This window comes from Phaenicophaeus curvirostris, chromosome 1 (genome assembly GCF_032191515.1).
Source record: "Phaenicophaeus curvirostris isolate KB17595 chromosome 1, BPBGC_Pcur_1.0, whole genome shotgun sequence".
NCBI lineage: Eukaryota > Metazoa > Chordata > Aves > Cuculiformes > Cuculidae > Phaenicophaeus > Phaenicophaeus curvirostris.
This window is the reverse complement of record NC_091392.1, coordinates 200247932-200269488: the sequence shown is the minus strand read 5'-3', so window position 1 is coordinate 200269488 and position 21557 is coordinate 200247932. Positions and strand designations below refer to the sequence as shown.

General features: G+C 38.6%; 1 protein-coding gene across 1 annotated transcript in view; it reads right to left on the bottom strand.

The window, feature by feature from the left end:
* Positions 1–21557, bottom strand: part of ARHGAP42 (Rho GTPase activating protein 42) — a 166416-nt gene that overhangs the window by 122752 nt on the left and 22107 nt on the right. The window contains exon 2 of the mRNA XM_069883489.1: positions 6109–6204. Within this exon, the coding sequence (XP_069739590.1) occupies positions 6109–6204 (96 nt within the window). The remainder of the gene's footprint in view (positions 1–6108; positions 6205–21557) is intronic.

Genomic DNA, 21557 nt, shown 5'->3' with positions numbered 1-21557 from the left:
ATTAAACCCATGAACAACTTGAGGTGTGAGTCAGCAAGATCAGAAGCCACAACTGGTAGCAGCAAGAGGAGGATTCACTTCCCACAAGGAAAGATTCCATGTTTTAGAACTTCTGACCTGTTCCTTGTGGCTCAATTAGTAATAATTCCCTAGATGATCACAGCCCTATGACATGCCTAAATCAAGCATCTGAACACCTGTCTATATAGCTGTCTTCAGGGAAAAAAAGTATTTCAAGACCAGGAGTTATAGGGTGAAGTAGACAAGCTTTTCACTGCTTTTTCCTAAACAGCACACATTAATAAAAAATAGATACTGAAGTAAAATGTCAGAATAACAGATTGCATTTATTTGTCTTGGTTTCTTTTAATTCTGAATACAACAGTCTTACATTGCTATTAAATCTCACTGAGCTATAATTAGCCATAATACAAAAAAGACAAGGTCATGTTAGAGAAGATAGAATGCTATTAAGTAGTAATTTTTATTATTTTTATCTCCATCAGCCACGATCTAGATAACACAAACGGAAGAAAGAGGATAAAACCAGAGGAATTTCTGGGGAAGAAATGAGGTGGCATAAGCTGGATAATACTAGGAAAGAAGGAGCTGGGCAAATCTTCTCCTTGCAAAATTTATGCCCGTACAGCATATACTAAAGGAAAAGCCACTTGTTCATTAAAAACATAGTTTTGGCACGTATTCCATCTGTGTAACATTCTAAATTACCTATAAGTTTTTAAACGTGAAAATCATGCAATTGTTTTGCACCAAATGCTCATTTGGCCTCAAAAATGACTGATCACCTTTACACACACTCACTGTCAATTTAAAGTACTTAATCTTTGTGCAAAATAGTAATTGCAAATGAGGCTGAAGGTAACAGTGCACAGGATAATGTCCAGAAGAGTGCATGGCAAAGCGTTGTCAAGTCTTGGGTATTTCACACTGAGGAATGCACAGTTGTTACTAAGATAGAAGAAGAAACATCCTCTCCTCAGAGTAAAGGTACCGTGTCTTTTCAGTACTAATGATTCACTGATAATCATCGTGCTATTTTTGCTTTGAAGATGAACTTTCTACATAACTTTTCAATTGCATAAAAAAAAGGACAGCTTGGGAAAATCACATGCAACTGGAGCTAATAGCAATTAGTTCAGCCCTATACAACATTACAGCCTTTGTGTTGCTGCAGATCACATGCTGCCAAGTGTGTCTCAAAACAGACGAATAGAAAACACTGGCAATTTTTGCTAGCTGTGTAATTTTTCATGAGAAATGCTAGTAAAGCTGGGGAGCACTGTTTCCCAACCTCACTTTGCTGTCAAATGTCTGAAAATCTGGAAGAGCTTTTATAGCATGAAACCTTAAATGCTCAGGTTTTTAATAAAAGAATTTCTAGAAGAGACAAGTAGATTTTTTTTATCAAGGAATAAAAACACTTCTATGGAAGAATTAAACGTTTGTAAACAAAAAGAAAGAAATCATAAAAATTAGAAATCAAACATTTGAAAAATTAAACGAAAAAAACCAAGTAATCACTGGATTAAATAATAGATTGATTAAAATATTAAGAACACCATGATCATCATTCTGTTTATATTGAAAGCGTCATAGAGATTAACTATAACTACTTCTTACGTATTTTCTCTAATGGGCTCACTGGAAGAGGTGAGTTGTATAAAGAGAGCATCTAAAAAAGCATAGGTTACAGGAAATATAGGTAAAATTAAAAGCTGTTACTAGAGATCAGGTTGGCAAAAAAAGCAAGAAATTATGTTGTGCTTAGTTATTGAACAGAGACCTTCAACTCTCAGAGACCTCAAAAAAACCCCAACCAAACACATTCATGGAGCCCTTAATTCAGTTCCAAATGCTTATTACTGGTAAGAAAAGAAAGAAAGGAAAAAAAAACCAACAAAAAATAACCGCATATCTCAATTTTGAAAAAAGCTGAAACAACTTCTTTTTAAACAGAAATAATCGCATCTTGAAAGAACAAGCCTTATTTAGAGGGTGAATTTCCACTGCTAAAGTGGATTAGGGCAGTATTCCAATACCAGGCTTGAAATATAAACATATTTTAGTATCTTCAGAATATAGTTCTTGTATTAAGCCCCTATATATGCAGTGGTTTTGTACTAAATTTATCAAGAATATCACTGCAGACTGAGTAAAACTTCCCAGTGGCCTGTAGAGTCATAGATATTCTTTAAAATAGGAGGTGAAGGCAGAAGCAGGAACAGAAAGCAGGATTCATCTATACAAAGCTGTCTTTGATGATAAGCAAACATGTAGCTTGTTGGGGCATGTTAAAGATATGGATAAATTCTAGGTCACTGCTCTAGGGAGATCAAAAATTAAGCCTTGCCATATAGAAGTACGTGGTATCATTCAAGTTCTGTTAGACTTGAATTTGATTCCTGTCAGTTTACCTTTCCCTCTATACGCTTCTTTGATGTACATGACAATCCATCAGGCAATGGGTGCTTTAGAAGCTAGAAATCCTTTCTTTGAAGCTCCAAGCGAAATAAATCAGCTGTCAAGCTTCATGAGCTCTGTTTTTTCCCTAAATAGTTTTAAATGCCTGTTTAATGTCCAAACAATAAAACGTCTTTTTTTTTTTTTTGCTACATCTAGATTACAAGCCAATGAAAGTTGTCTTTGTCCTCAGTCACCTGATTTTTTTTAAAAAGTCACTCACTCAATCTATGACACATAATAAGATACTGTAGATTTAGTTTAAATGCATAAAATATGTACAGCTAACTTTAACAGCCAAGAAATAATATGCAGAATGCAAAAGAGCTCATACACACCATTCATTTTTTTTTTCTCTTTCAAAGTTCAACAGACCTGAACAACATATGCAGTTTTCTGTCTGGGTAGAAGCAGCTCAGCGGTTTCACTCCCCTACTTTTATGTCTCAGTAAAATTAAACCTACCCTCCCATCCCCCTGCCAAAAGTTAGTGGAAGACAGTGACCAAACAGAAGACTGTCATTAAAGACGGCTAACCATCACAGCATTGTAGGGTGAGGATAAGGCAAACCTTGCCAGTGAAAGCAAGCAGCTGAGTCCAGTGATTAATTAGTCAGGAAAAGGGAAATACTGAACGGAGAGTTCAGTATAACGGAGAGTTATCATAGGAGACACGCTTGGAAAAGCCTAAATCGGAGCTTCCTCTCTGCATAATGTAGATCCTTTTTAAAAAATACTAACAATCCCTATATTTCCTCTTGTACTGCCAAATTATTTTTAGAAGCAACTACACTTTAATAACCATTGTCCTTCCCCTCAGATGTTGAGGGAGAGACATGGGGGTCATGTGGTATGTACAGCTCATGACAATGAATTTAACCACTCCGAAAATGGATTATAATCCAATTTTCTCAGCTACAGCACTCCAGTTGAATTTCTGAATCCTGGAAATGTTTCCGGGATTATTCTGCTGAGGAAAGACTGTTTTGATGATATTGAAGAGGCTCATGTCCAAGACAAGCTAAGCTGTTCAGTTCTGCAAACGCAGAAGTTCGGTGTGTGCACAGAGGCAGAACATTAAGCAGCCAGTAAATTTTACTGACAAAAGTTCAGACATCTATATACTTAGGAATGCACAAGCTGTAAAGAACATATTCCTGGTGTTAGATCCTTAAATACTTCCTATGTCTTACTAGGCACTTAAGACGTTTTTGCAGACCTATGTTATTATTAAAAATTTATTAAAAATACCAGCAGAATTTAGAAGATTCATAGTAGACTCAGTTGAATACTTTCCTCTACAATGAACCAAGCTATGTCATGGAGGCACAGCTTTTTGACAGGTATTTTTAAAGTCTTACATCATTTCTACTCACTGAAATTTTTCTTTTTGTTACATGCTGGTTGGCAAAGTCTCATGGGAGACAGTACTTAGGGGCAAGGGAGCCCATGAGGGCTGGGAGCTCTTCAAAAAGGAAATCCTAGCAGCTCAGGAGAAAGCCATCCCCATGTTCCAGAAAAAAAGCCGGCAGGGGAGAAAGCCAGCTTGGTTGAACAGAGAGATCTTGAGTGATATCAAGAAGAAGAGAAACGTTTATGGGCTCTGGAAGAGGGGAGAGGCCTCTTGGGAGGACTACAGGAGGCAAGTGAGATTGTGTAGGGGAAAAATCAGAAGGGCTAAGGTTCAACTAGAAATCAGATTGGAAAAGTCTATGAAAGATAACAAAAAATCCTTCTATAAATATATAAATAATAAAGGGAGGACTAGGGAGACCATACAGTCTCTATTGGACGCAGAAGGAACAATAGTGACAGGAGATGAGGAAAAGGCTGAGGTACTTAATGCCTTCTTTGCCTCAGTCTTTCATTGTAAAGGAAGTCGTTCCATCTGTGTACAAACCCAGGAGCTAGAGGAGCAAAATGAGGCTCCCATGATCCAAGAGGAGGTGGTCAGAGCCTTGCTAGCCCGACTAGACACCCACAAGTCTATGGGGCCGGATGGGATTCATCCAAGGGTATTGAAGGAGCTGGTGGATGTGCTGGCCAAACCCCTTTCCATCATCTTCCAACAGTCCTGGAAGACTGGGGAAGTCCCACTGGACTGGAGGCTGGCTGATGTTGTGCTCATCTACAAGAAGGGTTGCAGGGAGGATCCAGAAAACTACAGGCCTGTCAGTCTGACCTCAGTGCCAGGGAAAGTCATGGAGCAAGTGATCTTGAGTGCTATCATGAAGCACATGCAAGAGAACTGGGTGATCAGGCCCGGTCAACACAGGTTCACAAAAGGCAGGTCTTGCCAAACTGACCTGATCGTCTTCTGTGACAAAGAGACTCGGCTGCTGGACGAGGAAAAGGCTGTGGATGTGGTCTTCCTGGACTTCAGTAAAGCCTTTGACACAGTTTCTTGCAGCATTCTGCTTGAGAAACTGTCAGCCTCTGGCCCGGGCAGGCGCACACTCTCCTGGGTGGAAAACTGGTTGGATGGCCAGGCCCAGAGAGTGGTGGTAAATGGTGGTAAATCCAGCTGCAGGCCAGTGACAAGTGGTGTCTCCAGGGCTCAGTGCTGGGTCCAGCCCTGTTCAATGTCTTCATCAATGATCTGGACGAAGGCATCGAGTGCGCCCTTAGCAAGTTTGCGGACGACACTAAGCTGGGTGGAAGTGTCGATCTGCTGGAGGGTCGGGAGGCTCTGCAAAGGGATCTGAACAGGCTGGACCGCTGGGCAGAGTCCAATGGCATGAGGTTTAACAAGGCCAAATGCCGGGTCCTGCCGGGTCCTGCACTTGGGGCACAACAACCCTATGCAGGGCTACAGACTAGGAGAAGTCTGGCTAGAAAGCTGCCTGGAGGAGAGGGACCTGGGGGTGTTGGTTGACAGCCAACTGAATATGAGCCAGCAGTGTGCCCAGGTGGCCAAGAAGGCCAATGGCATCTTGGCTTGGATCAGAAACGGCGTGACCAGCAGGTCCAGGGAGGTTATTCTCCCTCTGTACTCGGCACTGGTGAGACTGTTCTTTGAATACTGTGTTCAGTTCTGGGCCCCTCATCACAAGAAGGATGTTGAGGCTCTGTAGTGAGTCCAGAGAAGAGCAACCAAGCTGGTGAGGGGGCTGGAGAGCAGGTCTTACAAGGAGTGGCTGAGAGAGCTGGGGTTGTTTAGCCTGGAGAAGAGGAGGCTGAGGGGAGACCTCATTGCTCTCTACAACTACCTGAAAGGAGGTTGTGGAGAGGAGGGAGCTGGGCTCTTCTCCCAAGTGACAGGGGACAGGACAAGAGGGAATGGCCTCAAGCTCCGCCAGGGGAGGTTCAGGCTGGACATTAGGAAAGAATTTTTTTACAGAAAGGGTCATTGGGCACTGGAACAGGCTGCCCAGGGAGGTGGTTGATTCACCTTCCCTGGAGGTGTTTAAGGCACAGGTGGACGAGGTGCTAAGGAGCATGGTTTAGTGTTTGATAGGAATGGTTGGACTTGATGATCCAGTGGGTCTCTTCCAACCTGGTTATTCTATGATTCTATGCTCCTTTAGAAAAAAAGGTGTGAACTGTCTCAATATACTTGTTATATCATATTAAACATCTAAAAAAAAATATCAAATGTTACGGCAATCAGAGCACAGAACATACTTACCAATATTAATTTCATCATCAGTTTCAGCGTCTCCAATACACTCAAACTGGAAATCTTGTAAAGACTGTGAAAATTTTTGCACTGCCATGGATAAGTCTAAAATTCAAGAAAAAGGAAAAAAAAAAAAAGAAAATCAGAATTACGCCACTACAACTTCACTGGAGCAAAGCTTCGTGCATTTCAGCATGTTTTCTGTTTACAGAGTTTCCTTTCTAGGTAGCCTTTTTTTGGACAGTAACTTCATTAAAAACATTCCCATCACCATTTCAAAATTAAAATACTGAGATATCCCAGAAACCTATGAAATGGCTTTGTTCCATATTTCAGATGTTAATGCAGATATTATGATCACAACTGAAGAACTGTCGTACTTATTGAAAAATAAGAAATTAGTATAAAAAAAATGAATGTCTACTGGTAAATCACATCTATAAGTAAACTACTGTTGTTTAAAATATTGCAAAATTAGTTTGCAATTTAAAATAAAGTCCCTGACAATTTCTTTCATATACATCAAAATAATTATATTCTAACTATTCTCATACAGTAAAACACTATACAGTCTTATGTAAAAGCTTTGTAAAAAGGAATTTAAGGGGAAAAATATAAACCGCAAGTGCTTGCCAGTAGACTAGGTTGTCCATGAATCCATGAGCACTATTTTCACTGGGTTACGCAGAGTGGACCTTTGGACCAAAGCAATGTGAAAGCAGTCCAAGCTTTGTAGCATAAAATTTTATTGGAATTGCACAGACTCCAACAACAACAAAAAAGTAAATACAGAATATCATTGTAACCACATAAATCTGTTCTGTTCTTTTTTAGGTATATTAATGGCAGATGCAGAGATGAATGTGATAACAAATGAACTCAGTCAAGACTTAAAAAAAGCTACCAGTCCAGATGAATCCAGAAAACCAGCAACAATTCCCTATGTCCTAGAGAACACATCTATGATATCTGTTTTGAAGATAGGAAAATTGGTAATCGATGATAACCGCTAAATCTAATCAAAAGTCACGGTAAGGATAAGCTATAAACAAAAGTCAAGCCATAAATTCTGTTTGAAAAGCATCATGTATCTGTCTCTGTCCTTGGGGATATTCAAAAGCCATCTGACACGGTCTTGGGCAATCAGCTTTAGGTGGCCTTGCTTGAGCAAGGAAGGTGGACCAGAGGATCTCCAGAGCACCCTTCCAATCTCAGTCATTCTGTGATGTTGTGATTTCCTGGACACTCTGTTATTACAAAGCCATAATTTTTTTTTTAAATTAAAGGTAAGTACTTTCAAGCAACAGAATCCCAACCAGGACTTTTCCAACCTATGTATTTACTCAGTGCTTGCTGCTTTTTTATTTTTACATATAGCTATAGAGTACATGAGTCCAACAAAACAATCAAGTCTTTGCACAAATACAGACATGAATGGATATTTTTCCTGTACTAGTAAGGAATCCCATATGTTTATCTGATAGATAATTAGGCTGCAAAGAATAGAATAATCAAATTATGTATCTTTTTGATAAAAAACATGGAAAACAGGAAAGAACATTGCGCAGAATTATTGCATCCTTAATGAGCATTTCCTACTCTGCTGTACATGAAAATTATCTTATCAATGTATTAACAAATTAGACACTACACACAAAGTGTTTCCTACTGCTTGGTACAGATGAAAACAAAAGCAATCCTTATAAGGTGAAGCACTCCTTTTTATGCAAATACGGCATCTTTGATAACTAATTGATTCTTTTATCTAAACCTGATTTTTTTTTGCAGCAGGTTACTTTGTTTTTAAAGGGAAGAGGCAGTTTCATTGTTGACTCTTCCACGAAGTTACTATACCTAGTCCTATACCCTTCTATGATATTGCTGCATACCAACTGATGCCAAAAGAATAAAATGGCCTTAAGGCGACTGAATGAAAAAGATTCTATATTGCAAGTACACTGAAATGTGAAAATTAACTATTGCTAATAGGAACACAGACGTATTTCCTCTGGACAACCTAATAGCTGTTCATGATGATCAGCATCTCTGTGAACGTGAAAGGAAATGAGGGAGCATGGACTCTCCCCTATCATTCTTCCACACGTGCAAGGCTCAGTGGAACAAATGTCAAGGGAAAGGAAAACAAATGATAAAAATATCCAAGGTGGAGTCTCTATTTTATATCCTGTATTAGTCATACACAGGCGCTGATCTTTCTTTCACTGTGTCAGCAAACCAGATAGTGTTAATGCTTATACACTCTGAACCTGACAGACGCATGTTTAACCTGAATCAGAAATAGTGGGTATGAGGAACGTCATAAGAATTGCAGAGCTCATTACATAACCTGACAGAATCATACAGAATGATACAATTTGGAGATTTCTGCCTACATACGAGACTCATTCTACTAGCTTCAGAGTATTAGAAGATACCGTATTAAGGCTGTTCAGTGCTGCAAGGAATAAAATGAGGTTGCAAGGTCAGATGTGGTGGGTGACACTGTTTTACAGGTTTTGTACAAGTTAATTCTACCTAAAAGTATAAAAAACATGAGTCTACAGGGAATTCTAGCTTACTTGGACAGTTTCCTAGAGACTGCAGTGGTTGCTCCACCATTTGACCAAGTGGTGCAATTCATTATATTTATCAATTTGTTTCTTGGAAGCATCATCACTTTTTTGATTATCATTCACCTAGTCAGAGAAAGGACCAGTTGTGCAATAAGCATGTCTCCTTTAAGAGATACAAAAATTCAAAACTGAAATAAATCAGATTTAAGAGCAATTGCTTCTTCAATCAAGAAGAGGCAAATGATAATCACTACCATCTTATTTTGTCTAGACAAAAAATGAAAAGAGCAGAGAGATGGTGCAGCAACCCTGTCCAGCTTTACAAGACGTTGCTTATCACTGTATATCCCAGAGCCTTAATGTCACTGAGAGCCCTCAATACATCCTGCTCCTTCCAGACATAGGAAGATAAATCACCACATGAAATAAACCACCTTTTTATTATCTGCAAGCAGCATTACAAGGGTTACTCTTACTCAGCTTCTAACACATACATCTTGATAGTCATGTCCTTCTTTGTGGAGTCCACATGAACGAGGATATTTCACTTAGCCTACAACAGAAATTCTCTTTTGAGTAGAGTCGATTGATCTTCTAAGGTTTGTATAGCAACTTATCAGCTTTATTGACTGACAGTACAACCTATCATCTAGGGAAGGATGGCTGCTCAAAAGTCTCAATGACGACATAAATGTTGTTGCCCCTGCTCTTCTGCAAGCACTCAAACAGAGTAATCTCTCTGGGTGCTACAGAAAAAGTGTGCTGTGTTATCCCTCAGCTGCAAGAGGGGTGAATTTCCAACTGGCAATTCTGTTAAAATTTATTTTCCAACAGTACTCACTTGAACTTTGGTTCCCTGTTTTACCAAACTCCAAAGGAGGATTCCGTTCAGTTTTGCAGTGAGGCATACAGCCAAGAGTAGCCATCTACAAGCTACTTACTATTCAGTGGAAGGAGATAACCAAGACAGAGTTGCCTGGTTTAGTAAGGGCAGAAGCAAAGCAACTGTTGAGCAAGAGGTATTTTGCAGCGCTCTGACAGAGGAAGTACTCAGAATAATACTACAATGTGACTGGAAACAATAAAAGGATAATTGCAGCTTAAGAAAGTAATATAACACCAGTATTAAGTATGGATACATGTAATACCAACCATCAGTATCATAATGCTAGTGAAAGAATAATAAAAGTCATCATCCATTCAGGAAATCACAGAGGAATTGGGAAATGCATTCTATTGTAATTCTTCCTGAAGTTTTATATTTTTAATGAATCTGCTCAACACATATTCCCCTAATAAAAATACGGAAAAAACCCTGCATTATCCTAGAAGTCAGGCTTATGTAACATTCACTTTGTTTCAAATTGTTAAAAAAGAGGATTTAATTTGACCTGTAAAATATTTATTTATTTTAGGCTTCAGATAGGGCCTTACGCACTGGATATAGGATGATCAAACTATCATGCAGTCCCTTTGTATTACCAGAATTCTTCTTCAACCTTCTTGTCCTAGATTCATTAAACAGACCATAAAATAAATTCTTATATAGAGCCTTAAGGAGGAGAGAACAATACATTGCAACTGTGATGAAAGGATGGATGCATCTGATGGATGAAAGAATGAGTATATTAGTTTTGGCACAGCCCTTCACAACAAGGATCAAATTCTACAGATAAGGAAACTTGACAAGATTTCTACAAGATGGTCAGCACAAATAACAGTTTGGTTGGGGTGGGAAGGTTATTATTTATTTGGTTCTACCAGTCTAATGGCTGAAAGAGCAGAAGAATGCCCAAGCTTTCGACAGGAGTCAAACAAGCCCCAAAAGCAAAAGCTTCAGGTACTTGCAAAGGACCCACATCCCTAACCTAGGAAGAGACTGCAAGAAACTGTTCTCAGCAAATACATGAAGGCTAAAGTCTTTCTACTTGTTTACAAAAATGACTTCATTAGCAAACAGAGTTCCAATAAGCAACACTCTTCCTGACCGATGTCAATCATCCTGGAAAAGCTTGGTATCATTCACTGGGTTAATAAAGAAAAACAGCAGTTGAAACACAGTGAGAAGATTAAACATGCCTACATGAACTCCTGAGCGCCAGCTGGAATGCAGTAAACGGGACTTCAAACAACAGACTCTCTGGCTAAACTAGTAACAGCAACATATCTGGTGATCTGACACAAAGCTAGTTATTACCGTATGGCTTCAAAGAGGGAAGCACAAGAGGTGATGGCTGAGCTGGCAGGATATTAGAGGCAATTCTTCAGTCAGCTGAATTTCAAGACAGTTGAAGACTGGAAAGGAGACCACAAACAGTCACCTTCAGTGTTTCAAACCTTTGGGCAGTCTGATTCTGCTACCAGATATGACTAGATGCATTGCAGTGCCATGCTTGATGAGCTTTCTCATTTGGTCATGAACTGACATATAGGTTTATTAAAACTGAAGCTACTCAACAAATCTGAGTATTAAAGAGCTGTAATATAGAAATAAAACACAACAGCAACTGAAAAATATTGCCAGAGTATGTGATAAAACAACACATTAGAATGCAGAGGAAGTTTATCTAATTCATTGACTTTTACTCCTCAGTATGAAAGTGAGTCACTGCTGTAGGGTTTTTTTTTTAATTGCTTTACAAATAAAGTTATTTTCTTGATTTATTTCACAAGTAACTCGCATCCTATAAACAATTTTTTCTGGCTGAGTTTTCTAAACACTTGAAAAAGTAGATTTATAACAGAGAGGTTATTATAGAGAAAGAGCAGCTACAAGCATGATTCACAGCCTTCTTACTGCACCAAATGAAAGAAGCAAAGAAACATTTAAAAATTCATACAAGTGAAAAAAGGGCTTTCAGTATTACAAATACAAACCCAAAAAAACCCTATTTATCCAGAAAAATACTTGTGAGATACATATCTCCTTAAATATTTCAGGATACAGTTCTTTACTGTGAAGATGAATGAGGAACTGCCTTGGGTTTGTTATTTTATATGAGAAAGAGCTTTATAGAGGCAAGCTATATCAACAGCCAGAAATAAGCTGGAGGAACAAGAACACCCCACTGAGAAGCACTGAACTTCAACAGCTTCTGTGTCTGCTACAGTCAATTTGATTGTAACTAGAACATGTCACAGTGGGACATCTTTTTCCACATCATAGACTGTAAACACAGCAGCTGGCAGTACAATTATATTTAGGCAGTATGAATGATTTAGCAGTTAAAGGCAGCGATCTTACAAGATTGCGTATATCACTACTGTATTCCAAATTTCTTCCTGTCTTAAAGGCTTTCTCATTAAAAATCTCAGCTTCACAGTTCTTGATCTTAATTCAGAAAGCAGCACCAAAACACATTTTCTTCACAATTTTCACCACCTTCTACTCTTCATCACTCACTACTGCTTAAAAATGAAAAAAAAAAATTTAAATCAATGGCTGCAGGTAACTTTTACACTCAGAAAATCTTCCAGTTTCATGATGCATATGATAGCAGGTCTGCACAAACAAGGGGACTTGTAAAGGACTTGCAAAACAGCAATGCTGAGCATGGGGATGCTGACACATATCTTAGTACTGCAATTAATTCCCTCAACTGTACATGAAAAGAATTCTGAGTTTTTCTGCAAAAACAGATAACCTCAGCTTAATAAAACATCACCACCATAACACATGCCCTTAGCACATCTAGTTAGAAAGCAATTTAAAATGCATGTTAACATGCCCATTAAACAGACAGTCCCTACAGCTGCTACAGCTTCTGCCACCTTCGGTTTCAAGTGACTTTCAATACATGAGTCTCTCCTATCGTACACAGTTCATAGCCTATACCACTGCAGGCAACATGGCCCATGGCACATCTATATTTAGAAGCCTGTTTGATGGGATTATTTACATACACACACACTTGTGATTCTTTATTTCTCAGCTGAATTAATTTGTGAATCAAATTAACTTTTCTGACAGTCAGAGAAAAAAATAAAAGACTACAACAAAATAACTCTCCTCTTATAAGTGATCACATTTTTTTTTGAATTTCTGCAGAGAAATTTAATTTGGCAAAACACAAGGCAAGCTGGCACAGAGGAGAGGCTATCTACAGGGGCAGATGAAGCTAATGCCGGCCACTTGCCAAAACGCCTTCTAAAGAAGCCACAAGGAAAGAGCACAAGGGAATACAGAATCCAGTGCCCTGTGCCAAAGATTTTACAGCACAAGGGCCATTACCCTGTATTGACACAGTCTCTCGTTGTTGCTATAAATGAACTCTTTATCCCCTTTATTTGTTAGCTTCATTGGTGTATATTCTTTGCCAACTTGCTATTCACGGAAAAATAAGCAACTAAAATAAACAACCTCCTATCCCAACAATCCCACATCACTTTTCCACCTTAGGCTCAATGTTTCGCTCTTAATTTCAGGGAAGCTAATTTCTTTCTCATAATCTCCAGAGAAAGGACATCAGCAGAATATGTCAACACGTAGCCCATGCATTGCTACATTCCTCTGGGGTTAAATAAAGCACTGTAGCAGTCTGAAATTTTTCAGTGTCGTTTTCTTACTCATTAATATTTCCATGAGAAAAGTGAACAATTTACTTTCTCACTCTAGTGAGCACTGAGAAATCCCCTTGATCAAATGCAACAAAATCCCTGCTTCCGTAACACTATGATGCAAGACTAATTGAAATGTCTGTATCTTTTAAAAATTTCACAGCTATTAATTTTTAAGTTCCAACTTCCTTATGTTAAAAACTTGTACCGTACTTTGGACAGTCTTAGAATTTCTCTATGGTTAAGCACTAAATCCAGCACATTCTTAAAGAAGACGCCCTAAGAACAGAACTTTGATGTTTAATAAGAAGGGGATTTTTTTAGACCATGTATTTATGCTTGCTTGATAAAATCACAGTAAAACTTCCCAGAAACATAACTTGAACCAACTAATGTTATCCAGTCAACAGACAATGTTGGTAATATTCCATCTCTCTTTTCGTTAATCCCCTCTTTATTCCAACTCACTTCATCTGCTTATGTGGCAACGAAACTGTATTCATACAATGAAAAGAACAGAAAGAAGTGACTTTTAGTTTAGTATTCAAAAGTTGTCAAGTCCATACAATGACTCTTTCTGACCTTGCATAGCTGTAAATACATGATATAATAAAAACGCAACCAAACATAAGTCCTGTAACCATCAATGCGGAGGACACCATACACTATGTACTGCACACCTGCTTCTCTAAGGCACCCACCTGACTTCATACCTCTTTGCCATATTAAGTGGTGTTACTTTATTTTGTTTTGGTACTCCCACATTCTTACATTTTATTTCTCATTACCTCATTCCTACTAAATCCTTCCTTTCTCAATGTTTTAGTTTATAAGACTGTCCAACAACCCTTCTGCATTTGATTAGAAAGCAAACTAACTATGCAGCGAATTACTAGGGTCTAAACCTTCCAATCATCAAACCATATTCACAGAATTAATGCAACAATAAAAATTTTACAAGTGACAGATGACATGGTTGGAAAAACTTCCCTTGCTACCAATCACAATATTTTTAATATTTTCCACAAGTCTGGCTAAAAGTTTCAGAAAGCACTAGGTTTAATATGACTTTTGAAATCATAAAGAATGACTGTAGTGTATAACTTAGTACTGTTTCTTACATATTATTGTATTTATCTAAATTACACTCACTCAAGACATTTCTATGCAATGCCAGTTTTGCAGATATGCTTATTTTCCTCTAGTAAGCTTTTTTGGCCAAGATCCATACTATGGATTCCAATATTTACTGGAATATTCCAATATTTGTTCTCTATTACAGAAGAATAAATTTTTGAAATCAAGCACATTTCCTTGTTCTTCCCTCTATTCTCAAATAATTGAAAATTAAAGAGTCATTCACCTGTACTCTTCCAATATTTTCCCTTGATGAACCTACTTCATTGATAAAATTATTCCATAGCTCTCTATCAGGAACATCTCGACCCTTTAGCCTAAGTTTTGAAAAGTAGAGCACGTGAAACACACTTGAGAAGTCTGTTATAACATAAAATAAATAATCACTCCTTATCCTTTTCTTTATTTGAAGGCTTACGTGACCTTCAAGTTGCTTACTGCAGTTGAGGGCTGTATAACATTGTTTCCTAACCCTACTACCCTTCAGGACTCCCCTGCCACAGGCAGGGACACCTCCCACTAAACCAGGCTGCTCAAGGCCCCATCCAACCTGGCCTTTAACACCTCCAGGAAGGAGGAATCCACTACTTCCCTGGGCAACCTGCACCAGTGTCTCACCACCTTCATCATAAAGAATTTCTTCCTAATGTTTAATTTAAATCTTCCCCCTTCCTATTTAATTCCCCCCCATCCTATCACTACAAGCCTTTGTAAACAGCCCCTCCCCAGCCTTCTTGTAGCCCCCTTCATGTACTGGAAGACCGCTCTAAGGTCCTCCTGGAGCCTTCTCTTCTCCAGGCTGAACAAGCCCAACTCTCTCAGCCTGTCCTCATAGCAGAGGTGCTCTTGCCCTCTGATCATCCTTGTAGCCTTCCTCTGGACCCAGTCCAACAGTTCCATATCCTTCCTACCTTGGGGATGCCAGAACTGGACACAATACTCCAAGTGGGGTCTCATGAGAGCAAAGTAGAGGGGCAGAATCACCTCCCTTGACCTCCTGGCAACACTTCTTTTGATGCAGCCCAGGACGAGGTTGGTGTTCTGGGCTGCAAGCACACGTTAACAGCTTATGTTGAGCTTCTCATCAATCCACACCCCCAAGTCCTCCTCCAGAGGGCTGCTCTCAACCACATCCTCCCCCATACTGTATTGAAACTGCATATAGCCCCGACCCAGGTATAGGACCTTGCACTTGGCCTTGATGAACCTCATGATATGCAATTCAAAGACACACAGCCATGTAGAACTGTTTGGCCAACATTAAGCACTTCATACCTACCAGTTTTCCTCCTTTTCTCAATGGTAATTTGAATGACAAACAAAGCAGTAGCCTTAGTGTAAGATTAAACAGATGCCATAAAGCACTGGACAAAGCTAGAACCCTTTTAGTTTTCTACCACTTTGTTATCCATCCTAGCTTCCTAAACTGTCTTCCCTGCAGATTTCCTTTGACCCTCAACATACTTTCTCTTGTTCCTTCTGGGAATTTTAAATGCTCTTTCATGATCTTCCACATTCTTCCCCCACCCTATAGATGTTTATTTCCCAGAACAGTGTCAGCCTTTTCCACAGAGCTGGGTCCACAGCCCAGTCTCTCCTCCCATCCCCCAGACTCCTTCATTGAAAAACAGTTTATGAGGCTTGCTGCACCATTTCTTACTCCTCCCAGCACATCCCAGAGACAACAAGCAGGCAGAGAAGCACCAAAAAAAGGACAGACGAACACAGAGCAGATGCTGCCAGAGGCTGAAAAAGCAGAGAGTGAGTTCCTGTCTGGCAACCAAGGACTTGCCAGAAAAAACATGGGAATTCCTAGATTTCCAAGGTAATGTAAGGCATTGCAGCATCAATACTACTTTTAGTAGTATTTAAAAATACAGTTTTCTCTGTTTGTTCTTCATCTTAAAACGCATTCAGAGAAATTTAAACAATGCCTGTGCCTATTTACAGACACCAAAACACAAAGTAATACATGATAATAAAATTTCACAGTATAATTAAATCCTGTGTTGAAACACATTTGTAGGAAGCCACAGTTCTGACTGTTTGGGCAAGATCAGTTCTGTGCTGCGTATGTGTACGTGCAGAATGAGATGCAATTTCCCCACTACTATCACTCCCCAAATATCCATCCAGGGGAAAGAATAAAAAATAGAGTTAGTCAGCTCTGGTATGAACAGGGGGCTATTAAGAAACTGCTTCTAGGAAAACCAAGAATAAATCACTGCAGCAATTATCATGCAGATCTTTAGCTGTAAAAATAACTTTAAATGCTTTTATGTACAATAATTTTTACATTAAGTAGATTCCCCTGTTCTGCCAAGAGTGCTGCTCAAGGAGGATCAGTCACATTGGCCTGTGCTGGATGGTGGGGGAGGGATGAAAGGAATGAAAGCAGTTATCAAGGCATTTGTAAGTAGTGAGCTCTTGGAACAACATTAGAGTTGAGGGTCATGGGAAACAGAAGCTTTACTCACCCTTCTTCCTGGCAAAGTTTTCTGCACTTGGGCAACAAAGTAAGATGTTTTGTAAGAACAGAAGGAGGAGGAGAGGGAAAAAAATTAAAATGTGTATATTTAGCTCATTTAAAAAAAAAAAAATTACTACCACTTCGCTTTAAAGGAAATGAAACACTTTCTATATGAAATTCTTGCAGACTCTTAGAGCTCAGGAATAAAAATCTTGATTAGATTCCTTTGATCAGACAACTAATATCACAGTCACATGAACTTCAGTATTGCACATAATAGGGTTGTGTACATTTTTTCCTCAACACAGACACACTCACAAACAGATGTAAGTAACATTTGTTTAGAGTGAGATATGCGCTTCCAGACATGGAGGACAGAACTGAGAGCCCAAAGCAAGAAGAATTTTGTCCTGTGATGTTTAAATGGCACTGATATCTTTACCGAATTTGGCCTAAAAGAGTTTCTTGCACCATATTCTATGACAGAGTCGTCACTACGTAGCTACTTCTTACTGCCTAGGGAGAATGGACACCATACACGTCAGTTTTATTCAGTGAACTAGCCTAATGTGCTAGTTAAACCCTCTTCTACTTTTAAAATATGAAAATATGAAAGGAATTCAGAAAATGCAGAGATGAGAGCCATGAAAGCACTTAAAAGCCTTAAAGATACATTTTTTGGGGTTTAAATTAAATCACTTGTAGTATCCTAAACTTAAAAATCTGTTACCAAAATACCTACATGTTAAAAAGGGGGGGGGGGGGGAAGTCAGCCTTACAAAATATGCTTCATTAAATAATGAAATTTACAACTACAAATCTGTTTTGCATTTTTCATACCAGGTGAGCTCCTGTTTGTACGGCTCAGGCATCAAGCTCCCGACTGGAGTTCATTCCAGTTAGTGTGTAACTGTTTCCTTAACAGCCATGAAGTAGTTTTTGTATCTTATATACTCTCCAGTTTTATTGCATTCAGCCAAAGGGAGCAAGAAATAAACACTGTAAAATCAATAGTTAAATTTTTGTCTATGTGCAAAATTATTTCAAAGAGCAGGCCCCTCGCATTTTAGAGGAAAATGAAACATACCTTACATTCATTTACTGGGATTCTTACTTAACATCTCAGACAAAAATAAGAAGCTCTAATGATCTTGTCTTCTGCTGAAGTCTGTCTAGTTTTTCCTAAGCTAAAGAACTTGGAGAAGGAACAACTAGGCTTCTACCTAACTTTTAATTCTCTGGAATTTTGTTCTACTTTCCTGTCACAAAAAGATTTATGAACTTATGACAACATCCGCTTGTTATCTTCCTGGTAGCTTGATATCCTTTAATTAATAACTTTACCATCCATTAATACTAGTAGTGTTTATATTACAGCTTGTGTAATGAGTTCTGAACTAACCATTATCACTCACAAATGAGATCTAGTCATTAAAAAAGATAAATAAGAAATACATTGTTTCGTTACTCTACACTCAGGTCCAGTCAAGAAAAAAATTGAATATTAGCAATTATTTGAAAGTGGGAAAAAGTAATAGAAACAGAATTATCATTAACATCGCTCTGTCAGTCCATGACAGGCCTGCATTTAAATATTATGTACAGATTTTGTCTTACTCTTTGACACTATCTGAGTACCTGGGAAAGGTACAGGCAAATAAGGCAAAAGTAAATAATAGTAAGAATATATTGTTTAAAGAAACAGACTCACAGTCGTCAGCCTGAAAAAGACAACTGGGAAGCCCTAAGAATTCTACACAATCACAAGCAATACAAGAATTGCATTGCATTTGTCTCTACCAAAGTGCTTTCTAACACAGCAAGAAGCAAGCTCAAAACAATGAAAGAAGATTCTTTTTCTCAAAATGTGTAGCTAAATCATGATGCTCCCTGCCACCGGATGCTGTGGATATTAAAAATTTATGTGGGTTCAAGAAAGGACTAGACAAGTTCACAGAAGAAAAATCCACTGAGAGCTATTAAAGACATAACCCCTTGCTCAGGAAATCTTCCAGCCCCAAACCACCGGAGGCAGCGGAAGTGTCACTATATTCTGCCTGGTCTTATTCTCTACCCTCAGCAGTCAGAGCTGCGCATGAGAGAAAAACGCAACTCAGCACAGCACTCACTCCTATCTAGAAACAGGATATAACACTAGATAAGCCTCAGGTCCAACCCAGCACAGTCATTCATATGTTCTTTATAGGAACAAGGGCTAGAACATTTTGCAGTAACTTGAATGACTCAAGATATCATTAGCTGATCACCAGCATCTGCTAGTAGGGGGTTATCACTCTCACAGAGGAGCCAGGAGGAGCCAATACACCATTGTCATGGCTAAACACTCTTTAGCAACACTCTTTAGGCTAGAGCCACCTATTTTAGCAACAATGACGGAGGAGTAGATGAATTAACCCTGCATGATTAACAATCGTGATGAAGGTGCTCTGTCTTGCTGGCTAAACCATAAGAGATGTTCTCCAAGGGATAAAGATGACAGTAGTTGGAGGCTGTATCATCTTTAATTCCTCCAGAGCCAGAGGAGGTGGACCACTATGCCTTTAGTCAAATTATGAAGCAGTAATTCTCCCAGCAAGGACTTATTTGTGCTGTGAGGTATGCTAAGCATAACTTCTAACAGTAAAAACAACTGTATTAATAAATAGCTAACAAAAGTTGATTTAGGCTACCAAGCTTAAATAGTTTAAATGAATACTGATTACACAGCTTTACTCCTATCACAATAGCTTGCACACACGTATTATCTTCATCCTCTTCCTTTAAAAGTTTTCCTCACTCAGTTCTTAGCATGAGGGTAGTCATAATGTGGACAGCTGTCCAATACTTGTTTTCTCCTCAGAGCTCAGTATTGCTCTCTCTTCTGCTCCTCCCACTACTGCTTACTCTATACTATCCACGTCCTGTAAATGAACACAGAATTATGTGAGTCTTCATGCAAGCCAAGTCTATAAAGACAGTAAAAGAAGGCTATTTCTATGTCATACGCAGCACCATTATCCTACTTGACAGAGGGAGATGCTGAAAGCAAGACTGTCTAAGGCTAGACTGTGAACTGATGATGAGGAAGACCTTCCTGGGTCCATGCTTCACACCAATTGTTCCAGACTCCATTCCTTCAGACCAGGAGGTGCTAACCAGAGCTGGAAAGAATGCAGCTTCTCACACTTCCCTGTCCTCACAAAAGCTTTTCATTTTTATTTTAAATTTTGCCCCTTCGGAAGAAAAATGTTTTACACTAAAAAGAGAGTAAGAAAACTCTAGCTTCATTAAAAAGAAACACAACAAAAGCAACACAACCTTATTTTGATCAATTTAATGCAGCCCCTACACAATGACCAGTTACTTCAGCTGCAGAAGTTAGTGCTCGATATGTGTTTCAAGTCCGTCTCCACAAAAATGAGGAACGCATATGCTTACTTACTTAACAGTGACTTGCTAAACTTTAGTTTAAGCATCTGAAACAAAAACAGGACAGAATAATTAAGGTTTGCACAATTAAACTCTGATGTTTCTTAAGTGCAATAGTTTATATTTGAATAACTTTAATACAGTGGGTTTGCATAAAAAATCTTTCCATCGGGTTTTAGTTGCTGCAGAATTTTATTTCTCTTCTGCAGAATCACGTTAATTCCAACGAAGATTAATTCCTGCTAAAATTTCAAACTAACTTCATCAAAGCTCAATTTCAAGAATTCAGGGGAATAATGAAGAGACAGAAACTAATGAGCTTCTTTGCTTGTACAGAAGTTCTAGAAGAAGCCTGCTCAGGTTTTCTCCATGAGAAATGGGACAGGTTCCCTCTTGAAAGATACAAAACTACACTGGAATAGCTGATAATAGCGCTTTCGGAAAATATCTACTCATCTTGTTTCCACACACAGTAAAAATGCTTTAATAAGTCACTAATTCATCGGGAGGATTAAAGAAGCAAAATTCGGTGTTTAACCTTATGACTGTATTTATATCCAAGGAATGACTGTAGAATATCCCCGATATCACCATTTCTCTCCAGCATGCCATAAGAAGTTGCTCTTGGACCACAAGCTTTGCTTTGGCTGGATTCCCATTCTAGCACATCCTTTTCTCCCTTTCCTCAATGAAAAATGGCTTAAAGGAGCCCAGCAGCACTTAACATATTGGCTTCTCTATCCTCCATTTAACACAAGAGGAACACTTCCATGAAGCTATACTTTTCATAAGAACATGTGAAAACTTAACAAGATGAAAATCAAGCAAGTTCTGCAAGTGGATGAGATACTGAAATCATTCATTCTTTTTAAAACAGAACTGTAGGGAAAGAAGTTTCAGTCAGTCTAGGCAATATTTGTTGTTGACAAGGAATGATACGAACCAAACTGACAGAGCACAAACATGGTAGTTTGGATTTTGGGTGTTGCTTTTGAAATGTAGTATTTTTAATATTCATGAATATGCAAAATGCTTAACTGCAACAGATGGTCCTTTCAGAGATCAACCTGTACTGACTGTAATCCTGTTTCATCTCCACTTGAACACGTAAGTAAACAAGAATCAATGAACACTCTATGATCTCTGAATTACTCAAGAGACTACACGAGTAGCCAAGTAAAACACCTTCTTCCTAAAACATTCATGTTAGCTTCCTTGCCATAAGCAAACAGAATACATTAAAACATCGGCTGCATGAAGAGAAAAACATAATACTAAATAGGTTATTTTTC